Genomic DNA, 21,054 nt, shown 5'->3' with positions numbered 1-21,054 from the left:
TTAGTATTTCTGCCCAATTTTCAAGGATGTGTTGGAGCCGTTCAGACAGCGCAGCAACGGAAATATTTTTTCTTTAGCTTCTGGCAGTTTCTGTTCAGTTTCTTTTCAAAATTATTTAAAGACAAACTAGAGGACAAATTTTAAAAGCTTTATTTGGGTGAGCATTTTAATGAGGCTGTGCATGTTTGGGGTGTGTGTTGTGAGAGGACAAAAGACCAGTGTACTTGTTACACACCTGTAATAACTTTTATTTAGTGCTTTATAAACTTCAGAAAGTGTATTTTAAGATGAAAGAGCGAAAATAGCTTTCTTTCTGCCTTCATCCTTTGAATTCATTGTTTCATATGTAAGAACTGTTAGTTCATTCACTGTTTCTATCTAAAATACTCCATATAAGCACACATTCATAGCTGGTGCTGTGAACTGCTGCCATGTTTGAATTCTTAGTTTTCAACCATTGGAGAAAATAATAGGTAAGGGCGTTAACTGATCAGTTTCAGAAGGTACAATATATATTAAGTATTAAAAAAAATCAGCATTTGTGTGAAAAACATATGCTAATAATAGTTAACATTGAGTTTTCAGCATAACAGACATTCTGTTTTCCGGCACCAGAGGGGTAAAATAAGTTTTAAAATTTGTATCATTTAAATAGCATAAGCACGATCAAGGGGACTATTGTGTTCCTAAATGTCCTTTCAGTCCCTCCCCACCCCCTCAGCCTCCACCCGCAGCGTCGCCACGAATAGTTATCACCGTGAGCCTCAACGCCAGGTGGATGGTGACGTCAGTGAGTGTGCAACGCTCACTGATCGCCCCAACCTGCGAAATTGATTGTGGCCACCTACCTTGGTGCCTGGAGTAAACCGCGACAGGGAGAGCTGGTGTGAAGCAGCAGGAAGTTGGCTCCAGGGACATTATTTAAAGGGATCATCAGTAATGAGTCACAGCTGTAGGTTGGAGTTTCAGTGCTTTCTTGTCAGTTTCACATAGTTCAACAGTTGCATTCTGTAATTTCAAGGTTATTTAGTATCAGGAATGATGTGGCAACTAAAAAGTAGCTACATTTATTCTTAGTTACATTAATGTGGGCTGTACTGGCAGTCGACCTCGCCCACCAGAATTTACAGCGGAGGGATTGGAGGCAGCGAGAAAGAGTGGAACATGTGCCCAGAGGGAGGAGGAGGGACATCAGGGCTCTCAACAGGAGGCCTTATCCTCCGAGGGTATTCTGAGAGCACTTCTCCTACCTCCATTTAAGCGAGGAGCAGTGTATTAGAAGACTCCACTTCATCAAGGAGGTGGTCACTGAACTCTGCCACCTCCTGCAACCAAACCCCCAGCCTCCGACCAGGGCGACCACAGCTCTCTCAGTGGCAGTCAAGGCCAGCACCGCCCTCAATTTCTTTGCCAGTGGAACCTTCCAGTCTGCAACAGGAAACATAGCTAACATCTCGCAGTACGCCGTCCATCGTTGCATCCGGGAGGTCACAGAGGCTCTCTACAGTAGGAGAATGGACTACATTTCTTTCCCCATCACCAGAAAAAAGCAGGATGCGCGCACATGTGGCTTTGCCAGGATAACGGGATTCCCCATGGTGCAGGGCGCCATTGACTGCACCCACATGGCTTTGCGGGCACCACATAACAATCCTGAGATCTTCCGTAACCACAAAGGCTACCACTCACTTAATATGTAGTTGGTGTGTGACCACAGACAATGTCAATGCCCGCTATCCTGGCAGCAGCCACGATGACTTCATCCTGCGCCAGACCAGTGTGCCAACACTCTTCCAGCCACCATGTCAAGCTCGCAGCTGGCTGGTCGGAGACAAGGGCTATCCGCTTTCCCACCTGGCTCATATAATGAGAGCCATGCTGCCACCGGGAACATCATCGAGCAGACCATCGGCCTGCTGAAGCAACGGTTCCACTGCCTTGACCGCTTGGGAGGAGGCCACCAATACTCAGCTGAGCGGGTGTCCCATTTCGTGGTGGTCTGCTGCATGCTCCACAACTTGGCCATCATGAGGGCCCAGCCCTTGTCCTCAGGGATTGTGGGACCACCTCAGGAGGAGGAGGAGGAACAGGAGCGAGGGAGGAGGCAGCCTTCCGGAAGAGCAATCTATGACCGCCTCATCAGAATGCAGTTCAAATGAACTAAACCCCAGTTTCCCGTTGCTCACCACATTCCCATCATTCCATCCCTGTCGCAGGCCATATCACAGTACAAAGCTGAAATGAGACACACCACAAAAGAATCCAACTGAATTAACAAATTTATCAAAAATCAGAACACATATTTACAACAAAAATATATTCACCCTTGTGCAATCCCTTAGTGCCTCTCGTTACTGTGCCTTTGTCTACTCTAGTGCTCCTACGAAGTATTGGCCCAGTGGCTGCAGCACAGCTGGTGGAAGACTGCTGAGTGTCCATGCAGGAGACTTCAGATGGCCTTGCAGGACGCCCTCGACCAGCTGTGGGCCTGGAAGGCCCGGCTGTAGACTGCACCACCTCAGCATGGGTGGCAGCAGTCTGGGCTGGTTGGATGACATGCAGCGACAAGGGCAATGGCGGAGTGGCAGTGGTGGGAGCAGGAATGCTGTCATCCTGAGAGAGGACAGCAAGCTCCTGCTCCACTGACCCACTGCCACTCCCTCGGGGCAGCACCTCAGCATCCATAGCAGTTTGTAGGAGCACAGATTGCTGGTCTGCTGCGACACCGTGAAAGCCCCGGGCAACAGTGGTAGACCCAGCCATGATGGCAGTAGCCAGAGCTTGCGTGGCATCAAGCTGAGACTGCATGAGAGCAGTCTGAGATTGGATGCCACCAAGCATAGACTGCATTACAGCACTAAGATGTTGCGTCACTTCTGCCTGTGCTGCAATGGAAGCTGCCAGATCGCCCATCGCACGCGGCATCAGGTCTGGGTCGCCACGGTCTCTCTGGGAGTCTACCATCCTTTGCAGACTAGAAATGAAGGCTCCATGGTGTGCACAAAGCCTTGTACAATGTTGGAGGCGGACTCCTCCACGCTCCTTTTCATTGTCGAGAGGCTCTCAGACACCCTTGCCATTGCACCTATCTTCTCCGTGTGCATGCCTATCACCCTTCTTCTAAAAGCCTTCCCATCGAGGTCCTCATCTGAGTCCTGTGCAGCAGAAACCGCCCTCCAGGGAGCTGGCTCCCGAGCTACCCTTTCCCCCTGACCTTGCTGCAGCCCACTCGTCCCCGGTGCCTCACCCTGTGTAGATCCCGCTACTATACTAGCCTCTAAAGAACGTGTAGTGCCAGTATCTGAGCTGGTGCCTGCGGATAAGACATGCAGTGACGTGGTGTGTTCTTCGTCCTCCTCTTCTCCCGCCTCGCTCTCAACGGTGCCCTCAGGGACAGGCTGCTCAGGTGCTTGCTCATTATCTGAAAGCATAAAGGCACAAGAGTTGAGTTAAGGTGAGGGGAAGGGGGCAGGATACAGCATGATTAGCTGGGAAGTGCGAAAGGTTTGTGGGGTGAGGGGGAAGTGGGATGTGAGAAGAAGGAGTAGGGATGAACATACCGTTGTTGTCCCCAAGGGGGTAAACATCACCAGTAACCACAGCGCCCAATAATCTGCAGCACTCGATTTTCTCGTGAAGTGGTACGCCGATAACAACCTGGCCCTTAACACCAAGAAAACAAAAGAAATCATTGTGGACTTCAGGAAGTCCAAAGGCGGAAGTCACACCCCCATCCACATCAATGGGGCTGTGGTGGAGAGGGTGGACAGCTTCAAGTTCCTCGGAGTCCACATCACGGAAGACCTCTCCTGGTCCCTCAACACCTCCTCTCTGGTGAAGAAGGCCCAGCAGCGCCTATATTTCTTAAGGAGGCTGAAGGGATGTAATCTGTCACCCCTGATTCTCTCTAACTTTTACCGCTGCACTATAGAGAGCATCCTGACAAACTGTATCACAGTATGGTATGGCAGCTGTAGCTACTATGACCGGAAAGCCCTGCAGCGGGTAGTCAAAACTGCCCAACGCATTACCGGCACCCGGCTACCGACCATAGAGCACATATACCAGAAACGCTGTCTACGGAGGTCACGGTCCATCATCAAAGACCCTACCCACCCCAGCCACAGTCTGTTCGCCCTCCTACCATCTGGGAGACGCTACAGATGCATTCGCACCCATACGACCAGATTTAGGAACAGCTTCTTTCCCAGGGCTGTCATCCTACTGAACTCCACAAATAAACTCTAAAGCCTGCACATCTGCCAATGCACTTTATTATGGTCATATTTATGTTAATATACTACAAGCCAAATGTATGTTGAATGTTTAAATGTCTTAATCCAAATGTACACTCTCGGGAGCCGCAAGCCTACATTTCGTTGTACTGCACTTGTGCACTAACAATGACAATAAAAGTTGATTTGATTTGATTTGATTTCTAATGCACACAGTGGTTGGGTTTCGGCTTGTCCCCTGCCTGTGCGCTCCTGCTCCCTCCTGTTGTGAGCCACCTTGGCCTGCAAGAGAAAGGAAAGTGTGTGAGTGAGTGTGGAGCAATGTGTTTGGGTGATGTGCCTGCCATAGTTGAATAGCTGTCATGTGCAAGGTGTGAGATGTGGGTGTGATTGTTGTTGGGGGTGTGGTGCTTTGGGCAGTGTGTGAAGACTGTGGTACAGATGGTGGTATGTAGCATTTATTGAAGCATTCACTCACCCTGACCACCCGAGTGAGGTCGTTAAATTTCTTCCTGCACTGTGTGCGTCCTGGGGACCACAGTGCTGCCCGAGACGTGCTGCGCTACCTCCCTCCACATGGTGTGGAAGACTTGCGGCGAGGGCCTCCTGCTACTTGCCAGTTAGAGCACCGCCCTCCGTCTCGTCACAGCGAACACCAATACCTCCGATGCTTGATCGCAGAATCTGCGAGCTCTCTCCCTGGGGCGTGGATCTGCCATGAGTACAGCTGCTTCAGTCCTCCGGCTCCATCTCCTTGACCCGCTGCTGCTTGGTGAGGCAGCTGCACAACCAGCAATGCTGAGAATAAGGTTCTGCAGCATCAATGAACCTCCCTTTTAATTACTGAAAAAAGCCTGTGGCAATCATGACTTGCGATTAGACTGCACCTGATATTGGTCCACCCTTTGAGTGTAAAGTCAATGAACTTGGGCTTAAAGACTTGAATTCGGACTCCAATCATTTCTTTGAGCAGTGAGCACGAAATATGCATGCAGTCCAAAGCATTAGCGGCTGGCGCTAATTCTCCAACTTTTCTAATGATCCCGCCTATTCCTGGGCTATAATGAATTTCTAGCCCAAAGAGTCATAGGGAAGAATATCAAAATATTAAAACTTAGAAATATTTGTATCACCCTGGCCACCAGCACATAAATATTTCTGCCAGTATTGTGACATTGAAGTACTTGTTCTCGCCACCAGTTTGGTACTATTTCACTTGAATACTAAACTTGCCTTTTTATTTTAAGAACTTTGTTGTAAATAATGTAAAATTGAATTTGGATAGATTTTCAAAGTAATTCTTTCCTTAATACAAAGCTAAAATAAAAAGTTTATTTTGAATTTCCTGAAAATTATTCACCAGTTACATTAAGCTGTAGGTATTAATCTCTACTTTGTTTGAAGGGATAGGGGGTGCTTTCTAACAATTAAAGTAGTAGGGCATGTGATGTTTTGGGTGATGATACTGGTGTGAATCTTTTACAACTCCCTGATTTGAAAGGTGCAGTGTAATTCATTTAAAGGATTTGTACCATAGAAATGTCTTCATTGGAGAAAATAATCGTTAATGTGCTATATTTTGAAGCCTCGGGTTTAATTTAAATTTATTTTAGCACAGTGAAGCTTCCACAACATTTGAAGGCAGCTGAGACCTTGCTTTTAGGCAGGGATGGTTGAGGATTGAGAAAGGGGTCGAGTCAGGTGGGCCAGAATTGATCTGCAGCAGCATACAATCTTATTTTTACAGTTACATGTGTTTTTTTTCTGCAAGCATCCTTTGTCAAGGGCCTGGTTTAGTTTGTTCGGAATCTAGGTTGGAAACAACTGGGTCACAATAAACCAGTGAAGGGTGAGCTTAGCTTGGAATGCTAATTGATGGAAGTCAATGTTCCTGGTACACAAGCTCTTCTCTGGGAAATTTTAGCTTCTTCAAGACTTTTGTTTCCCCATGGGCTAAATAATAGCCTGCAGTCTTTACTTTTGAAGAAGCTTCTGGTTATTGGAATTCCAATAATTCATAAAATGTAATTGAGTTTTGAAGAAAACATCATTTTGATAACATAAACGTGAATCCAAAGAGGCACTGAAATGTCTTCTTGAATAATTTCCCACATAATTTAAGGTGATCGCTGTGTTAGAATGAATAGTCTGCTGAAGATCTGTGTGTACGTAGTGTGCCTCGTATTTTATCTAATTTGACGCCCAAAGATAGGAAATCTCTTGTAATAGTATTAGTATTATTGTTGGAGTTGTTTATTTTTTTTCTATCGTTCCCCTGCCTTTTCATCACCATACTAAATTATTTTCACACCTTTTCTTTTAATGGGGTAGATTTTGACTTGGTGCGATTTTGTAAAACGGGCTACCAATTCTCTATCATCCATTTTACACTATCGCACAAAGTCAAAATATACCACAGTGTTTTTTCATTGCCTTACTGAGATGATCTTTCCAGATTACAACTCTGTGCAGCTTTTAGAAAATCTGCTTCTCTTTGACATGAGTCAAATTGATGATACCAAATTGTGGGGGATAGTCAATACTGAGGAGGACTGCAACAAATTACAGGAGGACATTAATAAACTTGCAGAATGGGCAAATAATTGGCAAATGAAGTTCAACACAGATAAATGTGAAGTATTACATTTTGGTAGGAAGAATAGGGAGGTCACTTATCACTCGGAGGGTGCGAGTCTCGGTGGGGTAGAGGAACAAAGGGATCTCAGAGTACAAATCACTAAAAGTTGCGACACAGGTTAGCAAGGCCATAAAAAAAGCAAACCAAGCACTAGGGTTTATTTCTAGAGGTATAGAATTAAAAAGTAGGGAAGTTATGCTAAACTTGTATCGAACCTTGGTTAGACCACAGAGTACCGCGTACAGTTCTGATCGCCATATTATAAAAAGGATATAGAGGCACTGGAGAGGGTGCAGAGAAGATTTACAACGATGATACCAGAAATGCAAGGGTATACATATCAGGAAAGGATGAACAGGCTGGGTCTCTTTTCTCTTCAAAAAAAAGGCTGAGGGGTGACCTAACAGAGGTCTTTAAAATTATAAAAGGTTTTGATAGAGTGGATACAGAGAGAATGTTTCCACTTGTGGGGAAGAGCATAACTAGAGGCCATCAATATAAGATAGTCACCAAGAAATCCAATAGGGAATTCAGAAGAAACTTCTTTACCCAAAGAGTGGTGAGAATGTGGAACTCGCTACCACAGGGAGTGGTTGAGGCAAAAAGTATAGATGCATTTAAGGGGAGGTTAGACAAGCATATGAGGGAGAAGGAAATAGAGGGTTACGCTGATAGATTTAGATGAGGAAAGATGGGAGGAGGCTCAAGTGGAGCATAAATGCCGGCATGGACTGGTTGGGCCTGTTTCTGTGCCGCATATCCTATGTAATGGGTCCTTACTAAACTACACTGGCTCCCTGCCCATCAACTTAAAATTCTCATCCTCATTCACAAAAACTCTTCACAGACTTGCCCTACACGATCTCTGCATTCTTCTCCAGCCTTGCATCCACTCCCACATCTTCAGTTCTTTGACCTCTGGTCTTTTATGCATCCCTTCTATATTGGCGGAGTTTACAGCTGTCTCAGCCCTGTTCTCTGGAACTTCCTCCCCAAACCTCTCTGTTTCTATCTCCATCTTTTAAAAAAATCTATTCAAAACCCATATTTTCACTCAAGCATTTGATCGGGCCCCAATTGTTTTGCTTCATAGCTTGGCAAATGTTTCCCTATTTATTTCTGTTGTGAAGCACCTTGAGACTTTTTTTTACGTTAAAGGTGCTATATAAACATTTGTTGTTATATATTACGAAAGAAAAATAGTTCTGCTATCCCATTTTTGAATTAAACAGATATAAATTAGCAATTTGTCAATAAGACCAGCAGTACCAGACTAAAGATTTATAACATAACCTCATATCCTTTTGGATATTCTGAGATAATTAAGATGATTAATTGACAGTATGCTGTGCTGAAAATATATTTTTGAATAAAACTATGTGAAACTATAACTTCTGGAATCCTAACCTTTTGAATCAAAGATCAAGTTAGCTTTTTGTCAGTATGTTTATTAAATATCATCATTTTTTCCTTTGATAATTTATGCATTCCAAGTCTGGAAAATGTTCGTAGACCACATGCACTAATTCTTTCTGTTGAATGTAGAAGTACCTTATTTTAAAAAGCAGCAGGACTATCATTATTTCTTTTCTTAGAACTGCAAAGAACAACATATATTTGAGGCTTCATTGTTGATGCTGTGCTTCTCTAGTATCTGAATCCATTAAGGATACTGTGTCCTAATTTTTAAAGATGCCTTTTCCATTAGAGAGAAAGTGCCTCTGTGATAAATTTTCTCTTTTTTTCCTATCGCAATAGATTTTTCAATATGAGATGCAGATTGAACATCTAAGGCAACAGCTTAAATCAGCAGAGTCAGAGAGAGTGACCAGTGATAAGGCAATCCACAGCTTAGAGAGACAGCTGCAAGAGTACAGAACACGCCATCATGAAACTACAGAGGAGGTCACTTATATTCTAAGCTGTATTTGATTGTTGTTCTCAGCTCATGGTCTTTCACTTTAACATGTTTATCCTTCACCTATACGAGTAGGGAAATAGCTCACAGATTGCAGTAATACTGATCAGTCCTCTGATAAATGGGGCAATAGTTCTTGAAAATTCAGTGCTGTAATTGATTGAAAACTGAGGAACTGAACTGCATCGGTTAACAAATCTGATCAGGATTTCCATTAACTGATTGTTTTAATTACTTTGCTTAAGTTTCACTAACCCATGTGAAATGTCAACATTTGAATATGTAGCTTAAGATACAGGAAATGAGAAGACATTCCAGTTGGAATAAGGAATAACAATTCTGACAAGTTTGGACTTTAGACTTAAAAGACCCAGTTTTAACCCCCCGCTCCCGACAAGAACAGGGCGTGCAGGAAGTTAAAATCAGAACAGGTCCTACTTACTGGATCCACTTTGCACCAGGCATCATTTTTTTATTGGCGCGTGTTGGCCAGCGTGCGAGGTCCTCACCCCAGGCAGACGAGGGCCTCGTTGAAATGCAAAAGTCAGAGTCCGATGATGCCATTCAGACCCCGAGGAGATTTTAAATGCACAGTTGCGCCTGTGAAAGCTGCTCGCCGCCTGTTCCTACCATGATTTGCTGAGTGGGTTAACAGTGAAGTTTCAGGCAAAACGAACACCGATTTCACAAAAGGGTCCTCATTTAGGCACAGAACTATTATTAACATATTTGGCGGTGTCTGTTTCAGGCAGCCGGCAGGGACGCGTATCAGGCGCCCAAAGTAATAGATGTTGGCCGCACTTCTAGTGGCATTCCGGCGCGGAACATCGTGTTGCAGTATTTGACTTTTCACCGCCTATTTTGGACATAGAAAACATGCGAAACACGTACGAATTTCTACCCATGATATCACACTATCCTTATTGTCTCATTTGAATATTCCCATCCATATTTAAGTGAAGGTGACACCATAAAATCAGTATGCACATTACAATTGGTGGGGAGCCACCATAATTGATCAACCCCAACCACCCCATTATCACCACTAAACTGGCAGGCACCAAGAGGAAAATTCCACCCAAAACGGCTACAGGATTTTAATGGTTTTAAAAAAAGTAACTGGCTAAATATTTATGTAGAATGGACATTTATGGGGAGAATCTAAATTTTAAACTTCATTTGTGTCCTTGGACCAAACTCTTAATGGTAACTATTGCCCTGAGTGTTTATCACTGACATTACTCAAAGCTGTAATAAGAAAACTGCAAGTCAAATATCTAAGCTGTTGTCCTACAGCAAAATGGCTCAAAATGCCTACATTCTAACATTCTGTATTTGTGGTGTGTTCTGGAATCTGCTTCCACCCAATTACTTTTCTGGATAACACATAGAACGTGTGTTATTTGCACACTTCCCAGTGCCCCTTAGTTGCCCCTTGATACCATTTTACAAACTGATATTTGAAGGCTATCTGGAACAAGCATTTTGTGGAGACCTCTCATGGGAGTCCACTCCAGTGACATTGCAAATCGGAAATGTGGACTGAGGCACTCTATCAATCCATGATCTCATAGAGGAAAACCTCATGAAACCACATCAGGGCGAGTTCTTCGGCTACATCTAACTAGCTGCTTTAAGGAATAAAATGTAGTAACAAATATGTTATCTTCCTCAATAATAATAGACTGGTGCACAGAAATATTCTTTATAACTACTAGAATGATAAATACACCTTACTTTTTCACATTTTCACTAAGTATTTGGTTTGTTTAGATTAAAATATTTTCATTTTTTTACCCCTCACTGGTTCCCTTTGTATCATATAACCATACTGTTGATCCCATGTTATAGCATGACTTATTATTCCTGTTGTAGGTGGATCAATGTCAAGATACAATAAGACAGTTGAATGCAGAACTTTCATCTATTCATATTGCTCAGGATTCAGCTGAGAAGATTTCTGAACATAAGGAAGAGACAATCTACCAACTGCAGACTGAGACTCAGGCCTTACAAAGCGAAGTCTTGGAGCTCCAGACCAAGGTAACTCCACTTTGCTGTAATGGAACAATACATAGCAATGCATTTAAAGAATAATTAACAATGATGTATGTGTAGGAACGTGGGTTCCTAACTAAAAGACTGAGTTCTACTCAGGCGATCAAACAAAACAAACTTTAATGAAACAAACAGGTTTTAACAAGAAACTGCAGGATAACATCGAATGTAGGTCTGCTCTCTTTGGAGGCTCCACGAGGACTGCCCCTGCAGTCTCGTGGCTGACGTCATGACGTCATCACGTTTTCCTGCCAGTGGGGAATCACGTGATGAACGGCGTGACGTCATCACGTTTTAGCCGCGCTGTTAAAGTAACCACACTCTGTACAGTTAAACAGCATAAATAAAGATACAGACTCAGGCTGTAGCTAACATGTTGTTTAAGGAATTATATACAAACGATCTGAGTCCTTTGGTGGCTCTGCCACATATGTATATATTTACTAATTCAGGTTTAGCTGGACCCACTGATTTTTCTACACATCTTGATTGTTACATTCTCCTGAATGCAGCATTCTGGCGTGAAAAGCTGTTTGTCAAAGCAAGACTGCAAAAGAAATTAGATAAGTATCACATTAAGCATTTTGACAGTGGAGAATTGCAGCAACATTAACTAACTCTTGTTCAATTCAAAACACAGCAAAATGTCATGAAACATTTATTCACATTGATGAAGTAATAGTTTTATATGACTATGTGTTCCTATTTGATCAAAGCACATTTATCTTTCTGCATAGCATATAACTTCTGCTGATCTAATGTAACTTTATAAAATTAGTAAATTATGATTCCTGCTAGCAATTGAAAGCGTTGTAGGCAGTTAGTTCTAGAAATGACAATGTTATTCGAGTATCTACAGGATCTTCATTCCAAAATACATGGATGAATTGGGAAATTATTGCAGCTTTTTGTAGTGTCTGAAGGTAGAAAAATGTGATCTACCTGAACTTTCTTCTCTGTTGAGAGAATGCTGCCTTAACAGACTGTGAACACTTTGCTTCCGATTGTTATGTCTGAGCCAAGGCAGTTATAATTTAGATTGACTTGTGTACTATTTCTTTGTTTTTCAAAATCAATTTCCTGTTATCCTGAAACTTGCTCAGTAGTCCATTCCTTGCAGCCTCCAGGTACTTGGGGTAATAAAATTCTGTCTGCATTCTGTACTGTGAAGTGTTTGATGTTACTTTTTGTAGAATACAGCTACAGTAGCAGAATAATAATGTTAAATTCCCAGTGGGTTGATGGTGAAGAAAGTATTGAGACTGATGATGTTTTCTGCATCAAGAATTAGGTATTTCCTTTTTTTACTTGAAAGGTATTATACTTCACTAAAACAACTAACTTAGTAAATTAAAATGTGACTATCAATTTGACTATTAAATAATAATCTCTTAATTATGTGCATTCTACTTTCTTTCTGAATCCGAATACATTAAATACCAATGCACTGATGCTGGAGCACACCCAGATTCACAGTAATGGTAAATGAGTAATTGTCGTCCTTGAGAGAAGAAAGCAGTCTCTTTGGAGTCAATATCCCTCCAAGATAACACACCTACTGATTGAAGTTCAGAACCATGTCACCCCTCTGTGCTGGACTTGATAATCTGATATTTGAACCAGGCAGGTCCACAATAATCCAGGAGCACTGTTGATGATTGACCAGGCTTGCTCATTGAGGGGCAGACCTGTCGCAGGGACCGCGATCTTTCCCAATTGGCTCAGAATAACCCTGCAAGCCAGTGCCTTAATGGTTCGGGTGATCCTAGCTGGACAAGCAGCAGGAACTAGCCAAAATCACTAGTTACCAGTGCTCTGTGCTGGTAGCCAGCGGTTTTGACACATTAAACTCCAGCAGTAACATTGCACATACTTGTGGCTCTCTCAGGCTTGACTCGACTGCTCCATACCTAACATTGTATGGACTTTTTGTATTTAAATCTGTGATTTCCAATCAAAAGCAATGAAAAAAAATTAAGCCATAGAGGGTTAATCGGGTTACAGTGGATATTCCCTAGTTTAGTTGAATTGGATTAGCAGGATTAAGGAGACAAATGAAAACATACTGGCCTAGAAATTCACTATGGCCCTGCCAGCTGGCTAGCGCCCAAAAGTTAGCGCTGGGCGCGGAGCCATTTGGGACCGTCAGATATTCACTTTTTGTGCCCCAAGTCGGAACCGGGCGCTATTCCAGGGTGTGCCCGCCCCCACTTGGGGCGCTGAAACTGAATTTCAGCGCTCTAGGCGCCGCTGCGCCACCCGCTGCGGAGCGGCAGGCTGCGGTACTGCAGGCCTCCTCCTTCTCTTAAGGGGGAGGTGCCTGCAACGGGGAGATCGCCGCTGGATAGTGCCAGCAAATGAGCCCGGCACCACGGAGAAGTGCCGGGTTCGCGGAAAGCAGCCGGCAATGCCGCGGGGGGGGCGTGGAGGAGGCCGGGGAAGGAGGTGCGGGCAGGCGGCTGCCGAAAAAGCGGCCGGCCGCACCTCCACCTTAAAGCGCCCCACTAAGGCTACAGTACGGCCCCGTTTTCTGGTCGCTGTTTGCGGCCGCTGCGGAAGAGGCGGCCGCAACTAAATATGGGGATCGGGCCGGTATCGGGGCGGAACCGGGGCACTGCGCACACCGATGACGTCATCGGTGCCGGCGCAGCGCTAACGGCTACCGCCGCCATTACTGCTGCGCTGAATATTAGCGCAAACTCCTGTATTGGCGCAGAAGCCCTCTTTAGGCGGTAACTGGCCGCAAAGCTGGCGGCGCCTTACTGAATTTCTAGGCCATTATTTTATATCTTGTATGATGTAAATTTTTTGTATAGATGCATTAACAGAAATATATATTTTCTTAAATTGTATCTGTTGATAGAGCTATAGATTGGCTTGTGTCCAGTTTGTCTAAGTTTCACTGATGGATTGAGGTGACAGAAAGAAAGACTTGCATTTATATAGCGCCTTTCACAACCACTGGATGGCCCAAAGCGCATTACAGCCAATTAGCACTCAGCAAGCTCCCACAAATAGCAATGTCATAATGACCAGATAATCTGTTTTTGTTATGTTGATTGAGCCATTATTGGTCAGGACATTGGGGATAACTCCCCTGCTCTTCGAATAGTGCCATGGGATCTTTTACGTCCAACTGAGAGAGCAGACGGGGCCCCGGTTTAACATCTCATCCGAAAGACGGCACCTCCAACACTGCAGCACTCCCTCAGTACAGCATTGGAGTGTCGGCCTAGATTTTTGTGCTCAAGTCTCCTCTTCTTCTTAGGCAGTCCCTCGGGAACCGCGGATGACTTGCTTCCACATTATAAATGAGTTTGCAGGTGACTGATTAGCGGGACCTACAGTCTCTGTCACAGGTGGGGCAGAGAGTGGTTGAAGGGGTGGGTGGGTGGGGTGCTTGGGTTGACGTGCGCTCCTTGCGCTACCTGCGCTTGGCTTCCGCTTGCTCCCGGCGAAGAGACTCGAGGTGTTCGGCGTCTTCTCGGATGCTTTTCCTCCACTTTGTGCGGTCTTGGGCCAGGGATTCCCAGGTGTCGGTGGGGATGTTACACTTTTTCAAGGAGGCTTTGAGGGTGTCCTTGAAGTGTTTCTTCTGCCCACCTGGGGCTCTCTTGCCGTGTCGGAGCTCCGAGTAGAGCGCTTGTTTTGGGAGTCTCGTATCGGGCATGCGGACGATGTGACCCATCCATCGGAGCTGATCGAGCACGGTCAAAGCTTCGACGCTGGGGATGTTGGCCTGAGCAAGAACACTAACGTCGGTGCGCCTCAAGTCACTGGAGTGGGACTTGAGCCCACAGCCTTCTGACTTGGAGCCGAGGGTGCTACCAACTGAGCCACTGGCTGACACTCACAGAAAATAGAACGGTGTACAGCATGTACTTTTAAGATTCGATAAAGTCTGATTGTCTGTCATCTATAAAGTTCTAATTTCTAGTCCAAAGTTTCTATAAAATAGAATTGTTAAGAGTATGGGGACAGGTTTATAAAGTATGACAGATTCAGAAAACTGGGTTTATATCCAGAAAAATATAAGGATAACCAGATTAGCGTGCAATACTTCTTTTCCTTGAAAATAAGCAGTTCCTCATGCATTTTTGATTAGGCGTCTAGATTTCAGTACGCATTAGCTGCATCTCAAAGTGAGACTTTTTTAGACTTAGCTAATAGTTAAATATCTCTCATATATTAGACATTGTACCTCTACATGCACTTCTTGTGTAACACTTCCTGCAACATAACACTTTCCTATTTCACTTTGTTGATTAGCTTATTTATCTTCCAGTGCTTGCAGCTCCCAGGATTTGCAAGTTATGTGGCACTCTGGTGTTATGCACCATAAAGCCGTTTCCTCATATTACTTTTCTTCCGGTGGAACAATCACTTATCTTTGCTGCACCCTTTCCCTGGCCAGCACTTTGTAGCCGCTACTTGAAACAGGGCCACCTTCCAGCCGGGACCTGTGGCCCCAAAGGTACTTTTGATCCAGCTGCCTGTGGCTCTGGCCAGATCCCTCCCCCCACCAGTGCCCCGTGCCCCTCACTCAAAAATGGGACCTCCAGGCTCAGTCCCTCACTTCAGCCACCATCTGCAGCCCCAAAGACTCTCCCAATCTTATCAGCTGTAGCACAGGTTGGATTCCTCCAGATCTCTTTTACCCATCCCCCCCACAACCACCAGCATGAGCACTGTCACAGGAGGTCCACTAGTAATATATTTAAAAAGTCTTGCATCTAGCATGTACTTCCTGTTTGTCGTTCTTCAGTGTCCCAATTTGTTTATTACATTTTTCTGTTGTGCCTGGGTATTTTAACTGTAAGTTATGTATACTTATGCTTATACTTATCTTTCACTTCTTCACGGGGATCCTCTAGTATGTGATTAACATAGCAGTATTCGATATTCAAAAATTTACAAGATTTTACAGAGAACTTAAAGACCTAATTTAAAAATGGTGGGTCACAATAGTTTACTCACAAACTAAATTGCTGCAAGGTATAGAGCTGTGTGCAGTTTACTTGTAGAAAGAAGCACCTTATAACATTACAGTTTGCTTTAGCTGACAACAAAATATTGCTACGATATTCTGGTCATTGTAATCAGATCTCCCAGTAAAAATAGCTACATGGACATGGTTGGAAGGTACTAATCTGTTCCAATAGATCAAGCAAAACATCACTGCATATGTGGAACAAATATTGCAATGTTGCACATGTATCCACAATACATTAACACTCAATTCAGATGAGATAATTTATATCATAATATACACTGTGTACTGAAACTTTGCGCGGTCTACTACAAATTAAATATTCTCTCAAATTTCCAATAATAATCTCAGAAAGGAGCAGAGTACTCATATGTCCATATGATTCACACTATGCAAAGATATCGGTGTGAAACCAAAAATAGCAAGAGACCCTAAGATACGCCATTTAAAAAAAAACATACTGGAAAACTGCGTACAATGCATATGAATGTATAAAATAGTGAGGGAGTTAACAAAAGTAACATAACCCTGGGATTCAGATGCCTATAACCTACTTGAGATTTTCTTCCACAGTTGTGACAATTACATTATAGTCTTGTGATTCATACCTAGGTTTTCAGTATTTTCATTCATTATTGCTAAAATTGGCTATAGTTGCTCTGTACTTAATTGAAACATAACATTTGGCAGGGAATTAGGATTAAAAAGAGAGAATTGTCATGGAAAACAGAAATGGTAGCGCAGGCCTGCTCCTGTTTCAATGTTTTCATTGCTTATATTAAACAGAGCACAAGCTATAATTTATAAACTTTTCAAGTCAGATGTTTAAAAAAAAAATATTTTGTGCATTTAATGATTTACAAAGTCAGCAAATAATGTTGTATCAAACCATGTAGTTGTTTCTTTTTTCTGTCTTAATAGATTTATGCATATTTACATCTGTACTATGGTAATTATTACCAATTTATGGGATCATAATTCATCTCCTGGGCATTTGATTTCCTGAGGAGCTGTTGAACCTTCTGAATATACAGTTATTAAAAGTCTGGAGTGATTAGAAAATCAGCAACATCTGATTAATGTGTTTGGTGTGGGTCTGTAAGATTTGATCAATATTTATCTGCTTTCAGGGTACAATAGCAATGTCCTAATAGGAGGAAACTGAATGAATTGGAAGCACTAAGTGATCATTTCTGTTTTTCTTTTTTGATGCATCTGAAATGTTATGTATGTGGCTGCAACTGGATTTCACTTAAAGAAACTATAGCCCCATTGGCGAGAATGGCAAAAATTGGGTTGATGTGGCACAGCCTGCGACAGCAGTTCGGAGGGCAGGCACCACCACATTTTTCAATGCGAGTTGCTCTCCCTAATTTAAGTAAGCTACTGGCATCTAAAGTGGTGGTAGCAAAAAGTAACCCCAAATTGGCATTGCAAGTAAGGGCCTAAAAAAATTCTTTTGCAATGTTATTTTTAACCTGGGTGGCCCTGACCTTTAATTAGCGTTAGCCTGCTTGCCTTCTGCTTGATTTTTGAGCCTTAAAAAGCAGCAACGGGGGGGGGGCGGTGGCCAATTGGGATATGTGGAGTCGGGCAAGCACTCCTGCTCCTCCTGGCTCCACACCAACAATTAAAAAAAAAAAAAAAAACATTTGTTTGGTGGCGGTCGCACAACGACCACTTATGTATTCTGAGCAGAGCAAGCCCGACTTTTGCGATATCAAATGTAGCAGAGGGGACCTAAAGCAGGCCCCTTATTTACATAGGTAAGGCATCTAACACCTCTTTAAGGTGGCCGCCGGGGACGCCTAAAAAATCGACCACCCCAATATCGGGTCAGACGTCTGACGTAAGAAAACTACTAAGCACTTGGTTTGAGTATAAAACAAGGCTTTAATCAACTGTTTCACAACCATGAGTTTCTAGTTACATCACTAGTTCCTGGTTACAGAAACATCCTGAGCAAGCTGGGCCCACGCCCGAGTATTTATACTTTCCTTGGACGGCGCCACCAGCTGGCCGCCCAGTGTTATCTCATGAATGGTAAGATTCATGACAACGTCCTTAGGCGTCAGTCCCCAAATTTGGGCCTCATTGTGCCGGGGCACAACGCGGTCCAATTTCTACCACAATGTCTTTCATGTACTCATGGGTGTGTCTTCATCATTCTTGTTCCTCTGCATCCATCCCTGAGGCTACAACCATCTTGTAGGACAGTGACATGATTCAAGAGGACTTTGAATTCTCTGATGAGAAACAGCCAGTGTCATTCACCAAAGATGTGTTGCCCAGAGGCGAGAGCCCACACTAAGCACTCAGTGTAGCATTAAGCAGAGGGGCTGGAAGGAGGATGTGGGTGGAGAGCGATACAAGGAAGTGATCAGAGATAGCCTTATATGTGATTGACACCGCAAATGGAATAGAGAGGCCACGTGAGATGACGATGACGAGGTCGAGGGGGTAGCCGTGAATATGGGTAGGGAGGTTTATATAGAGGGAAAGATTAAGGGAGGATAGGAGGGCAGTGAACTCAAAGGATCGGTGCTTGGGTCCCAGCTATTCACAATCTATATCAATGATTTGGATGAGGGGACTAAATGTAACATTTCCAAATTTGTTATTGATACAAAGTCAGGTGGCAGTGTCAGTTGCGAAGAGGCTTCAAGGGGATCTCGACAGGCTCAGTGAGTGGACGAGAACATGGCAGATGGAATATAAATGTGGATAAATGTGAAGTTATCCACTTCGGTAGAAAAAACAGAAAGGCAGAGTATTTCCTAAATGGTGAAAGATTGGGGAATGCAGATGCTCAAAGGGACCTGGGTGTCCTTGTACATGAGTCACTGAAAGTGAATGTGCAGGTGCAGCAAGCCATTTGGAAGGCAAATGGTATGCTGGCCTTCATTACACGAGAATTTGAGTACAGGAGTAAAGAAGTCTTACTCCAATTATATAGGGCCTTGGTGAGACTACACCTGGAGTACTGTGTACAATTTTGGTCTCCTTACCTAAGGAAGGAGTTACTTGCCATAGAGGGAGTGCAACGAAGGTTCACAAGATTGATTCCTGGGATGGCGGGACTGTCGTATGAGAAGAGATTGAGTAAACTAGGCCTGTATTCTCTTGAATTCAGAAGAATGAGAGGGGATCTCATTGAAGCATACAAAATTATTACAGGGCTTGATAGGGTGGATGCTAGGAGAATGTTTCCCTTGGCTGGGGAGTCTAGAACCAGGGGCCACAGCCTCAGGATAAAGGGTAGGCCATTCAGGACTGAGATGAAAAGAAATTTCTTCACACAGAGGGTGGTGAATCTTTGGAATTATCTACCCTAGAAGGCTGTGGAGGCTCAGTCATTGGGTATATTCAAAACAGAAGTCAATAGATTTCTGACTAGTAAGGGCATCAAGGGATATGGCGATAGGGCCGGTGAATGGAGTTGAGGCAAAAGATCAGCCATGATCTCATTGAATGGCGGAGCAGGCTCGAAGGGCCAAATGGCCTACCCCTGCTCCTATTTCTTATGTTCTTATGCTCAAAGGAGGAGAAGGTGCCAGAAGAGTAGGGGGACAGACCAAAGTGTGATTTTATGATAAGGACCACATTGCCACCGCAGCAGTTTGGGCGGGGCAAGTGGTGGAAGGTATAGCCAGGTGGGGAGGCTTCATTTAGGGGGAAGGTGTCATCACCTGCCAACCAGGTTTCCGCCAGGGCCATGATGTCGATGCAATCATCCACAATAAACTCATGGATGGCGAGGGTCTTGTTCACAAGCGAACGGACATTCTGGAGGGAGATGCGGAGAGGGACAGTTAAAGCTGATCCGCTGGCAGAGTCCATAGGGTCAGCATTGGGAGGGTGAGTGGAATGGGAAGGTGATTGGTAAGGTTAGCCCCCAGTGGGCGCACTGGGCAGGAAGGTCAGCCAGAGAGTAAGATGGTGCAGTTGGGGTTGCTGCTCGTAAGGAGGCCGCGACTAGAGCCTTTGGAGTATGCCAAGAGAGGCACAGAGGGAAGCTGTAGGCTTATCTAAGATGGAATCAAGCCTGGGACAGGAGTAGGAAGGTCGAGGAGTGCTGAAGCATTGGGGTAGAGATTTGGTAGGGCAGAGTACCCGAGAGGGGAGAAATGAAAGGAGGCATGGCGACAGGAGAGAGAGGCCTAGGAGATGTAAAGAGAAAAGGAAAAAAAGGGGAAATAGAAGTGATGGGCTTGGGTCCAGAGTGGCAGCCAAAATACATATGCGAATGGACACACGGAAACTCAAGTTATGTGAGCATGGTTACATAGCAAGATTAGGATAGATACGTCCTGGTATTAAAGAGGAGACAATAGGAGGGAGTCTAGAGTTAAAGTCAGAGGTCCTGTAGTAGGATAAAGTTGACGTAGTTAGGGTGGAGTCAGCTTGGAGCATCGACGAACTGATGTCCAGGTTTGGAGACCGGTGTGGAGGGTGAGTGCGTCCAGAAGCTATTTAAAGGGTAGAGTATCGGAGGACAGACTGCTGGAGGTATTTCTGTGGGAATGAAGAACGAGGAGGTGTGCAGAATCAATCGTGAGGCAGAAAAATGTTGGCGAAGGTGAAGGTCACCATAAGATCCAGAGGTGGTGGAGAAAGGGACTAAACTGATGTATCCTGGTTTGAAAGTGTTACTTTTCTAGTTTTGAAGTAAATGATGCTGAGCAGCAGAGGAACGCCTACATTACCAGCTATTCAAACAGAATTCCAAAATTTAAGTAAGATATACTAACTTAGATCGGAATTTTGCAGGGGTCAACGGGCGCAATCGGTGGTGGGTCGGGTGGGAAAATGTTTTTTTCCCCAGTGGGTTGGGACCCCGCTGTGAACCCGCCGCCACGCACCTTTCCCGACTTAGGGTCTGTCCGTGCTGAGCAGACCCAACACGCAGCAGCGGAGGACCCAATTCAGGTAATTAGTGGCTTGTTTAGATCCACCGAAGAGTAATTTTCAGCTTACCTTTTGCATTTAACAGCTCGCCCACGGGGTTCGCGCAGGTCATGGACCACGCCTGTCAAGCTGAGATGGGAGTTCAGTGGCCATTGAATCAGCTGTTGAGTTGACAGCTACAAATGTACAGTAAAAATTCCCATCTTACAGAGATATCTATATAAATGCAAGTCTTTCTTTCTATCTTCCCTTAGCCACAAGCTCTTCCTCACTGCATTTCCACAACAGATTCACCATGCTGCAAGTC

General features: G+C 44.2%; 1 protein-coding gene across 1 annotated transcript in view; it reads left to right on the top strand.

Annotated features, from left to right (window-relative positions):
- pmfbp1 (polyamine modulated factor 1 binding protein 1) overlaps window positions 1-21,054 on the top strand; it is an 840,874-nt gene that overhangs the window by 536,852 nt on the left and 282,968 nt on the right. The window contains 2 exon segments of the mRNA XM_085991731.1: window positions 8,632-8,778; window positions 10,667-10,834. Of these exon segments, the coding sequence (XP_085847857.1) occupies window positions 8,632-8,778; window positions 10,667-10,834 (315 nt within the window).

Source organism: Somniosus microcephalus, chromosome 6 (genome assembly GCF_052327205.1).
Source record: "Somniosus microcephalus isolate GS21.2 chromosome 6, FLI_Smic_1.0, whole genome shotgun sequence".
NCBI classification, from domain to species: domain Eukaryota; kingdom Metazoa; phylum Chordata; class Chondrichthyes; order Squaliformes; family Somniosidae; genus Somniosus; species Somniosus microcephalus.
This window is presented reverse-complemented; position numbering and strand designations above follow the sequence as displayed.